The following is a 12,025-nucleotide window of genomic DNA, read 5'->3' as shown; positions in this document are numbered from 1 at the left end:
TAGATCCCGTTTTTGCCACTCCTAACAGTGAAGCTGTTGATGGAAGCGCTGGTGTTGAGCTTGATGGGACACTACTTGCAAATTGGTTATCCTGACCGGAACGCTCCATCGCCATTATCACTTGTTCGAGTCCCATCCGCAATTTTTCAATACTTTGATCTTGAGGAGATAATAAGTGAACTTGGTAAATTACCTTCTCCGGGAATTTATCAGTCAACAGAACACGAAGATGACTACTGTTGATATCCTCTCCTAGGTTGTGTAGCACGCGTAAGTGTCTCTCGAGGGCATTTATTGTTTGTCTGCAGCTAGTAGCATCGTTGTTACACTTTCTTATGTTCATTAGGGCTTTATAATGAGCATCAATAACCTTCTCCTTTGTCCCGTACCTTTCCTTCAACATACTGACCGCAACTTCATAATTTTCATTTGTTATGGAAATCCCTTCAACTGTTTCTAGCGCAGCTCCTTGTAGAGAGGTAATTAAATATGAAAGCTTATCTACATTCTTTAGGTTTCGTGTCCCGACATTGGCCTCAAAATGGTCCCAAAACTCAGTAAACTTTAGATAATCTCCATTGAATTTTTGGAGTTCCAGTTTCGGTAGCCTCGCTACTTGACTATTTGTTCCTTTAGGTTCCTGACCGATGTTGAACTCTGTGTATGTGTCCAGACGGGATAGTATGTCTTCGGCTAGTAACTGGTCCTCTAAATATTCATTTGAAATGCTGCCGGCGCTATTAATACAATTTAGAGTTTCCCTTTCTAAAGCATCAATTGCCCGTTTGATTTGTATACGAATTTGCATAAGGTCCATTAACTGTATCTCTCTCCCTACCAGTATTGTTTCAGCATCTGCCGACAATTCCTTCAACTTTCGATGTCTTATCTTTACTCTCTCTTCCATTTTGATGAAGACTGCGATAAGTTTAATTACCACAATTCACACTTCCTTATTTGATCAAAATTCACAGTTTTTTCTGGTAACTATCACTTTCTGTATTAACTAAAACTCAAATTTCGATAACTTAAAAGTTTCGAGTTTGCTTAATTTCGTCCCGTCAATGTCAAAGTGAAAAAATTCCATTTTGACAACCAAAAAAGCGGCAATAGTGATGCGCCACTCCAAACGTAAAATTCGATTGAGAAATGGATGCGTTCAGGATAACGATAAAGGTAGAAAGATATTAAACCTTTCATAGACGCAATGGACGCAATCGACATCGTACTGAATATCAGTCCGAATGAGAGGCACATATCATTCCAACACGCTTATACGCGGAACCGAAACGCAAAGCAATTCAATAAATAATATCGTAATAAGACAATAATAAAACAAATTTTCATTGTGTATATATTTATTATCTCCTTTTTATTATCATTATCATAAAATTGTTGCATAATTATTGTTGTTATTTAAATGATTAACCTAGAAACCTTGCACAACATTTAATTAATATTATTATAATTTCATAACACTTAGTTTGTATTTGCTGTACTATGTTCAGGGTTCACCTGACACACAAGAACTATGCAACAATCAAATATGCACTACTGAATGCCAGAAATAATGTGCATTAATGACGAATACCTACTGAATTATACACATTCACCTACAAATATGGGAAATTACCGACACAGCAATTATAATTAAAACATACAATAATTAAATATGTAATAATCTGGGCAATTTCACACCGCTGTGTGGGAACTTGAACTTTGATTTAATTGATTCATTGACTATCCACTATTCTTCTTTAATAGTGTCCGTATAGACTTATGTTCATTGTTGATGGCGTTCGAAGCCACGTTGTTTTACGGCTCTTGGTGAGCCAACATGACATTCTACTGAACCTTGTGGAGCTACTACGAGCCTCCCTGATGGAGCCAGTACTGGCCTCCTTGTTGATGTTCGGAGCCACGTTGTTTTACGGCTCTTGGTGAGCCAACATGACATCCTACTGAACCTTGTGGAGCTACTGCGAGCCTCCCTTATGGAGCCACTATGGGCCTCCCCAGTGGAGCCCCTACTGGCCTCCTTGTTGGTGTTCGGAGCCACGTTGTTTTACGGTCCTTATTAGACCAACATGGCTCTTACTAGACTTTGATGGAGCCTATACAGGCCTCCAAGCTTTCATTGTTACTTGAGAGTCTTTAACACAATTACTACTAGTAAGGTAACTGAACACAAGGATCCAACTCCCACCTTTCTGTTCCCCCACAGCAAACGTGAAACATCCCGGCATCTCCACCAATTAATCTTGTCGCCGCGTTTATTAATGAGGATATAATAGACGACAAGACTAACAATCGATATTGAATAGAGTATCCGCACTTAGGTTTTGGAACTGCAATAATATATTTACATAAACCTTAGTGAACATTTATTAACATTGTAATCTGACTCGAGCGACCCGTGGCTTCTGCACGGCTACGGTCTAGCCTCGCCTTGACGAGCTATTGACATCTCGGGGAACTAATATTACCACAACACGGGGTCATGGTAATGTGTGCAATCACTACATTGATCACTTGTATAACATACCCCTAATCGAGTCATATTTGGTTGGGACCATTGGTCCCTACAGGTCTCCTCCAACCCCATACAACCTGCCCTGGTATTGCCTCACTTGTGAATGACTAGCTTTGAGTATCATACTCTACTTTGCTTGTACTACATATTGCTGTTCCATAACCGTTAGTGTGGACTTGAATACTTGGTATAAGATTGGTTCTACAGTTCATTAGAGAATAGCATTTGTATATGAAACTTACCACATCTGATGATCTACTATTCTTTATCTTATTACTCACATAACACACCAACAGTTTTCTCCTTTGAATAGAATCGAATAGAGCATGAACTTTTTTCTCTCATTGACAAACATAGAGCTCAGTGTTGCCAGCAGGGTTGAAGATACGTCAAATCTATAAAGTATTTGTTGTGCAACTTACCAACTGTTTGATACTCGCGGTTCTCCGCGACATAGGGGGCGCCATAAGCCTTCAGTAAGAAGTGCATATACTTGGAAAATTTGACCTATGCCGCTGTGGCCCGGTGGCCGAGTGGCTGAGGCACCTACCGCGATAGCAGAGGACGCTGGTTCGATTCCAGCCTGGGGCACTAGAGGCCTTGGTCACTTTTTCTTAGTATATGACATTTATTTCAGTTTATAACATACTCCCTTATTCATAAACGCGCTACAACCCTCAGTAGCTAATAATCGTTTGTCTTTATCTGTCATTTTGACTTATGCATTTGTAAGAAAGGGATAAAATATAATCTAACAAAATCGGGCCCGTAAAGTTTTATGAATAATATAGTATACTAGACGGGCCCGCAGCTCCGCTCGCGTAAATGAAATAAAGAGTTAGTCTTATGTTTAGTTAAATACCGACATTATTATGTATTCAACCCTGCCAGGGTTTATAACAATTATAACTGTGATAGGGATTTCTTATTTGTAGCCGTTATTTGGATAACTGATTTCGCAAATTTCTCAAAAATTATGTGATTTGATAAAAGGCAATATTGTATTTTTTCAACTACGTAGGTTGTATAGTATTTAAAACTTGTTTCAACATAAAATTATTATTTATTTTTATAAGCCTAGTTGCAAAAATGTTCAATAGATTAATTTCTGCCTTAAGACGAATATGGACGACCACCGCCTATAAATCGCCTTTTCATACAAACGTAGTGAGTCCCCATTTCCCTTTCTGGATATTAACATTACTTACTACGGCTACGGTGACGCAACGACCCAAAGGGAGTCCTGGCCTCCGACACCAGATCACGCCATGTTTCTCGGTCTTGCGATAGCTCTCGCCAGTCGCCATGGCCGATGTTGAGCAGGTCTAGAGCAACTACGTCGTTTCAGCGGTACCTAGGACGTCCACTCGGGCGTCTCCCATTTTGTTGTCCCAAGTACGCTCTCTTCACGGCACGATCCTCTCCCATTCTCTCTAAAGAAGTGTCCGAGCCACATGAAGCTTAGCCGCTTTGGTCTCTCAGTATTTCGCCACTATATCGGAACAGCTCCTTATTTCTATGGCAACAAAGTTATATTACGATATTTGGCTGACTGCTGACTGTACTATTTGCTTATTTTCATCAGGTTGCTCAAAAATATCTGAGCATGCACTTTATCTACCTACATTATAACTTACTATCAACTTTGTATTTTTGGCCCATCTCGGCAGCCCGTTCCCCGAACGAATGGCAATGTTTGCCGAAGCCGTGAAAGTCATCTGAATAATGTACCTACTAATGTCCAAAAAGAAATTTAAAACAACAAAGTACAAATTATTAATAATATGATAATGTGAATTTGATTGATAAGTCATATATGGCATAAGCAGGCATATTAAGTCACTCGTAAGGGCTATAGACTGAGGTCCAACTGAGGTCACAGTATAATAAAGAGTATGCTGAGGTTGAGGTTGACAGCACTTTTTATTTTACTTCGTGTAAAAAAACGCCGAAATAACTGTATACCAACATGACAAACATAATTTAGGTTACTTTAACTTACGAATAATTTGGTCTAGTCTGCAACACAACTGAAACGAAATCAACCGAGAGTTGCCGAGAAATGGTCGATCGTCGTAAAATAAAGATTGTTATGAAATTTTCTTTTGCTTATTGTTAATTAAATACGCAGGGAAAGCAATAGTTTTTATGCTCTAGTTCTATTCCCATGTTTAGATAATAGATTGGAACAGTTTTTTCTTATCATACGTGCGTCGTATTTGAGAAACGTGTCAAAAACTTTTTTAGAAATTTGTAAAGCGCCATCTCGCTTCTTCCCTCGTTTTTTATCCCGTTCTGGTTTTTCAATTATATATATATGATACCTTTAAAGTACTTATTTTGAGAATACTCATCAATTTTATTATTTTACAATTTCTTTCTAGTTAAATACACAAACTATTAGCAGAATAAAGCCTCCGTCCATCCACCATCTCACAATTACCAACGTCGAAACCACAGACTATATAGATGCACCAGCAGATGACATCAAACATGAACCTGACATAGACAATATAGACATAGTAGACATAGATGGTATCATAGGTAAGACTGATTTGAAAGAAGAAGTTGAAAAAACTGACGATAAAAGACCAGTTAGGAATAGAAAAAGAAAAATTGGAGCGAAGAGAAACCAAGCGATTAAAATTAAAAACAACGATGAACCCGAAGTCAGTGTTTCAGATACTAAAATTAAAATGGAAATCGAAATTGAGCGTATTACTTATGATGAATATGATGGTATAGAAACTAAGAAGGAAGATATTGAATCTGATGATAATGATGATATAGATAGTGATAAGGATTTCTTAATTGCTAAAACTCCAGTGAAAAGAAAAGCAGTTAAAAAGAGAGTGGCATTAAAAAAAGAAGCTAAGAAAGAAACTAAGAGAGGGGGTGAAGTAAAAAGGAAAAGGAAGGAGGGTAAAAGGAAGTTCAGGGATCCGGCCAATGACAACATGCCTATATTCGATTTCGCTAAATTTGAGAACGCACATGCTGTTAAAATTGTGGTTTTAACCAAGGTAAGGATCACGATAGTATGGTAACTCGCCAGGAACTGGCCACCTGTCAGTAACTGGCCGCCCTAAACTAAAAATGAATTCTATTCACCTATAAACAGAATTCATTTCAGTATAAGGTAGCTATTTATTGAAGGCTGCCCAGTTATTAAAACTAAAAAGAATTCTGTTTATAGGTGAATAGAATTCTTTTTTAGTTTAGGGTGGCCAGTTACTAACAGGTGACGAGTTACTGGCGAATTATCATACTATCGTGAATTGCAGATACCAATTTTATGAGCTTTTATTTAATTTGCAATTTAAATATATTTATTTGTACAGTCGCCATAAGATATATATATATACACCGTGTTTTTTTTTTGATTTCCGTTAATTTCAAGGGTGCATTCCTGAGCTTAAATCAAGTAACTTTCTCAAAGACACCGATGTTCTAATTAAGTCCATTTCGGAGATAATCCATAATTTATTTTTTTCCTATAAGGCCTCTACAAGCGTGTACACTTGCCTTAGGGCCGGCTTACATATTGATTAGTGTTTAGAATGAGTTCATACATTTGCTACTAAACTTAAGTACAATCTCGGTCGATTGATGTACGAAATGACATTGATATGTCACAGATTTCAATTGTTTGGTTGAGTTAAATGTAATGCCCGTGTTACAACAACACTATATGCTACATTTAATTACTTTTTAAACAAAAAAAAAACAAAAAAGAAAACAAAAAAAAATTTTTTTTTTTGAAAATTAACTATGCCATTTAGTTCTTATAAACGTACTTAACTATACCCCGAAGTTAACGGAATTCAATAAAAACACGGTGTATATATATATATCTCTATCTTATGGCTTATGGCTTATATATATATATATATATATATCTATCCATGCCGTAATCGGCAACGGCGACCCTAGCTAGTTACGAGCGTGAGCTCGAACGTGGCTTGCAAAGCCGAACTGGCCGACTTGCCGAAATGGAGATAGGAGGTGGCCATTGAAAACTATGTGATAAAACAAACTAAACCTAATTGTGTTTCGGTTTGTTAGAATTGTCTCAATCAATACTACTTGCCTGTTGACAGAAAAGTACAGTCAGCGATAAAAGCTTGTATAAAAACTGACATTAAAGAAAATATATATTTGTAAGTATTTTATGGAGAGTTTATATGTGTAGGAAGAGCAAATGGAAGAGATAAACCTACGGAAGAAAACGAGGAATTATTTGGAGTCGAATTTTCGATGTGACGACTGCGGGAGAGGGTTTGACGCGGACGCGGCCTACAACAACCATCTGCTGCGGCACAGTCCTGTAAGTTACATCGTAATTGCTATAAAAAAAATCTTTTAATTGCATAAAATATGGTACAACAAGGTGATATTGGAAGGATTTTCCTGTAGTGACATATTGGTTAAGCATGCAAATGTTAACTTAAAGCTATGGTGGTCTTAATCTATTACATGTTTACTTAAAACTATAATTTCGCCTTAATATTACTACATAGTAATAGGAATGATGAACTTATAACAAAATCTAGATAAATTGGAAATGATTAAAATTCGATTCAAAATATAAGTTTTTTATCTTCCAAAATGAAGAAAACAAATACATTTGATTCAATACATTATATTCAAAAACGCGACATTTCACCGTCAAAATGGCATTTAAGTTGATCGTGACGTCACGCTTTTATTGTGATATATAAAAACTAGTGATGTACCGACTATTGATTTGGCCGACTAGCCGACTAATCGGCGCTCGAATGGCCGATTAGTCGGCCGACTAGTCGGCTAGTCGGCCAGATCATTAGTTTCGTATAATTTCGAGTGAAAAACAATAGTTTTGCTCCTTTGGTTGCGCTATTCATCATAATTTAGCTTGGCTAAAATGTGTTATATACCGCAAGAATCCTCGTTCAATTTCTGTCTTTAGTTCTTTTATTTTTCGATCCCGAGCAGACCGTCAGTACAGCTTGTAGGAGGTATTTCCAAGGCTCTATTTCCCGTACGTAGTCTGTGGCCAGCGTCTTTACGAGCAACGTGGCCTGACTAAGTCTCTAAATTTTGCAATAACATTAATAGTTCCTCATAGCTCCACCATTCAAAAAAACAAAAACTGAATAATAATAAAAAAATAACTATCGAACTTGGCCATGAAATTACACGAGAATCAGTTGAGATCGACCTATAGAGGAAAACACCAGCCCACCAACATAGGATAACGACCAAACGGTCAATTAAGTAGGTATATGAACAAAAGTTTTCGTATACACCCTGAATAGGTATTTTAGTAAAATAAACATAAACATATGGTAAATAATGTAAATATTGACTGTTGATTTCTTTTTTTTCTGTTTTTCTTTCACCAATAATGTGCCGACTAATCGGCCATTTTTGCCGACTAGTCGCCGACTAATCGCCGACTACAAATGTGGCCAGATAGTCGGCTTTCCCGACTAGTCGGCGACTAGTCGGTACATCCCTAATAAAAACAATACCACAGAATAAGTAATAGAGACTTACTTAGACTTAGAGAAAAGAACGGTTCTACAAAACCGAAGTTTGACAGCGATTCAGGGACGAATTATGCGTCCCCTTCTAATGTCCATACAGCACTATCCCTATCGGCTATTTACTCGTAGTCAAAATTTAAGTCATTTTTATCTTATCTGTGCGACGTAGCAAAGGGACGTCAAGTTATGTCAACCCTAATAGTAATTGCTTGCATCGATGCTTAGCCGAACGGAGCCGAGAATACCCGAACGCTGCAGTTTCTCCCCCTGACCATACCCACAGAAATGAACCTTAAAAATAACTTTAATTTCAGGGTGAGGGCCAATACCCCTGTGAGATTTGTGGTATGCGCTTCAAGCTAAAATGCATGTGCCAGCGCCACCAGGACGTGCACCGGCTTAAGTTCATATGCAACGAGTGCAACTACGTGTCCAGAGACAGGTCAGTTTTTACTTTTAGAGCGAAGGCCAATATCCGTGCGAGATCTGCGGTATGCGCTTCAAGCTGAAATGCATGTGCCAGCGCCACCAGGACGTGCACCGGCTCAAGTTCATATGCAACGAGTGCAACTACGTGTCCAGAGACAAGTCAGTTTTTTAACCGACTTCAAAAAAAAAGGAGGTCCCAAATTCGTAGGTCTTTTTAGGGTTTCGTACCCAAAGGGTAAAACGGGACCCTGTTACTAAGACTCCGCTGTCCGTCCGTCCGTCCATCCGTCCGTCCGTCCGTCCGTCTGTCACCAGGCTGTATCTCACGAACCGTGATAGTTGAAATTTTCACAGATGATGTATTTCTGTTGCCGCTATAACAACAAATACTAAAAAGTACGGAACCCTCGGTGGGCGAGTCGCACTTGTCCGGTTTTTTAGTAGCTGGGTCGTTCTGGATATATTTTAACTTTTAACTTGCATATAATAAATAATATAATAATTCAGCCTATATACGTCCCACTGCTGGGCACAGGCCTCCTCTCATGCGCGAGAGGGCTTGGGCTATAGTCCCCACGCTAGCCCAATGCGGATTGGGGACTTCACATACACCTTTGAATATCTTCGCAGATGTATGCAGGTTTCCTCACGATGTTTTCCTTCACCGAAAAGCTAGCGGTAAATATCAAATGATATTTCGTACATAAGTTCCGAAAAACTCATTGGTACGAGCCAGGATTTGAACCCGCGACCTCCGGATTGAAAGTCGGGCGTCATATCCACTCGGCCACCGCTGCTTAACTTGCATGCATAAATATAATATAATTTGTTGATACAGGTATCACAGACATAACTCCGTAGAAGACGAAAAAGTCTAAGGAAAAAAACCGGGCAAGTGCGAGTCGGACTCGCGCACGAAGGGTTCCGTACCATAATGCAAAAAAAAGCAAAAAAAAACGGTCACCCATCCAAGTACTGACCACTCCCGACGTTGCTTAACTTTGGTCAAAAATCACGTTTGTTGTATGGGAGCCCCATTTAAAGCTTTATTTTATTCTGTTTATAGTATTTGTTGTTATAGCGGCAACAGAAATACATCATCTGTGAAAATTTCAACTGTCTAGCTATCACGGTTCGTGAGATACAGCCTGGTGACAGACGGACGGACGGACGGACGGACGGACAGCGAAGTCTTAGTAATAGGGTCCCGTTTTACCCTTTGGGTACGGAACCCTAAAAACGTGCTTCGGAAATCAAGAGAAAGTAATTCTCGGATAGATGGCGCCACGCCTTTGGCCTATGTTCGGCTAGATGGCGTTGACCGTTTGATATTTACACATATCAGTGAAAGAACATTTTTAGTTTTAATTGTGTCGATAGATGGCAGTAAATTTACTGACTACAAAATTTGATGATGATGATGATGCTCTCCTGACCGATTTTCGACCACAGCGACTGTGTGCTCTGGAGTAGGCAATTTTTAACGGCTACAAATATAATGACCACCAAAAAATACTTTGGTACCCTAAATAAAAAAATCATGCTTACCAAAAAAAATTACTGAACACCAAAAAAATAAGGCCTATAAATACAAAAGTACCACCACTTTAATTACGACTGCACTTCAAATTGTATCCAAATACCAAATATATTGAATGATCACCAAAAATCATTAATAATCACCAAATCTTGAAGACCAAATTAATGCGATATTTTCACCTAAATAAACCACTATGATTACCAAAAAATTTATACATATTACCAAATAAAGTAAACTGATGCCAAAATTACTAGCCCCTCCCGCTCAACCCCCCGTAGCCCGCACCGCATACCTACCTAACCTAATCTACTTTTCTAGTAGCATTTCGTTATGCTACTAGAAAAGTAAGTTAAACTGCTATCAGTTAAGTGGGTTAGGTTAGCACTGCGACCCTTACAGAAACGAAATGGTACTAGAAAAGTAGGTTAGGTTAAGTTTCAACTGCTACCCATACAGATACGAAACGCTACTAGAAAAGTGGGTTAGGTTAGGTTTGAACTGCGACCCTTACAGAAAAGAAATGCTACTAGAAAAGTGGGTTAGGTTAGGTTTGAACTGCGACCCATACAGAAACGAAATGCTACTAGAAAAGTGGGTTAGGTTAGGTTTGAACTGCGACCCTTGCAGAAAAGAAATGCTACTAGAAAAGTGGGTTAGGTTAGGTTTGAACTGCGACCCTTACAGAAACAAAATGCTACTAGAAAAGTGGGTTAGGTTAGGTTAGAACTGCGACTGTTACAGAAATAAAATGCTACTAGAAAAAGGTGACGAAGTGGATTAATTAATTTAATAGGATAACGATATATTAAATGATTGCACATTTGTAATTAAAATGTGGTTGCAATTTTGTGATCATTTACTATTTTTGCGTTTACAATGATTATTTTGGAGCCATTTGCTTTAATAGGATAGCAAGATGTAAAAATTTGGTTATCATTTCACATTAAAATGGGGATTGAAATTTGGTAATCATTGACTATTTTTGGGTTAATAATGATTATTTTGGTGTCATATATTTCCTTTAAAAGGATAGTAAAATGTAATAAAATTGGTAATCATTTCACATTAAAATGGTGTTATAATTTTGGTGATCATTCATGATTTTAGGGTGGTAAAATAGATTTTTAAGGTATTAAATTTTACTAAATCTGGTGATCAGTTAAATAGCAGCCATTTTTAACTCGTGTTATTAGAGTGTAGCTGATCCACTCTCTGGTGCGCCCTTAGATGGCTCACGTACCTTATCTTCTTGCTAAATACTCGAGCGCATTTTGGGCACGTCAGCACACCACCTGTATAGTTGTAGGAAATTGAAGTTGACGGCCGAACCTTATGGCTGATTTAGACGACGCGAGAACTCGCATGCGAGTTTCATACCATTGCGGGTTTTGATTGGTGGATTGAATTGTACGTAACCAACAGTCCGCAATGTAACTAAAATCGCATGCGAGTTCGCGCGCCGTCTAAATCAGCCCTTAAGCTCATCTCGTTTTTTACACATTTACACACAAAATTCTACAAAATTTACTATGACAGGTAACCCTCTATACTATCTATTCTCTTTGCAGGTATCAAGCGAGGCGGCACCACGCCATGCACACTGGGAAGACGTACGAGTGCCAACACTGCGGGAAGGTTTTCAAGTGAGTATTCTCTGGTGTATTTTGTCCCTAATATCACCCATCTGAATGACCTTATTGCACCTGAACCTTAAGGTCCCGTCTGTGATGGAATAGTAGTTTGTGTTACAAGGGATCAAAATTATATATTTTCGTCAAGGGCGTACATTTAATCCTGAATGAAGCGATGGATTCTACATTCGATGGAATCCTGAGCGTAATGAGGGATTCAAGTGTTAACGCCCAAGACGAAATAATTTTGATACCGTGTGACACATACTGCTTTCCGCTTCAACTATGAGGAAAATAAAACAAATCTTAGTGTTGACACAATCTGATTCTTAAACAGATTATTTAAGCTAAAAAAATAATGTGC

At 38.3% G+C, this 12,025-nt stretch overlaps 1 protein-coding gene across 2 annotated transcripts in view; it reads left to right on the top strand.

Annotated features, from left to right (window-relative positions):
* LOC134802340 (GDNF-inducible zinc finger protein 1-like) overlaps nucleotides 1–12,025 on the top strand; it is a 29,175-nt gene that overhangs the window by 7,322 nt on the left and 9,828 nt on the right. Inside the window, exons 3-6 of one of the 2 annotated variants that reach the window (XM_063774952.1) lie at nucleotides 4,918–5,556; nucleotides 6,726–6,860; nucleotides 8,376–8,503; nucleotides 11,599–11,673. In XM_063774952.1, coding sequence (XP_063631022.1) covers nucleotides 4,918–5,556; nucleotides 6,726–6,860; nucleotides 8,376–8,503; nucleotides 11,599–11,673 — 977 coding nt within the window. The other variant, XM_063774951.1, reaches the window with a different exon arrangement.

The sequence above is a fragment of the Cydia splendana genome, chromosome 24 (assembly GCF_910591565.1).
Source record: "Cydia splendana chromosome 24, ilCydSple1.2, whole genome shotgun sequence".
NCBI classification, from domain to species: Eukaryota; Metazoa; Arthropoda; class Insecta; order Lepidoptera; family Tortricidae; genus Cydia; species Cydia splendana.
The sequence above is the reverse complement of the archived record's forward strand: the minus strand, read 5'-3'. Positions and strand labels throughout refer to the sequence as shown.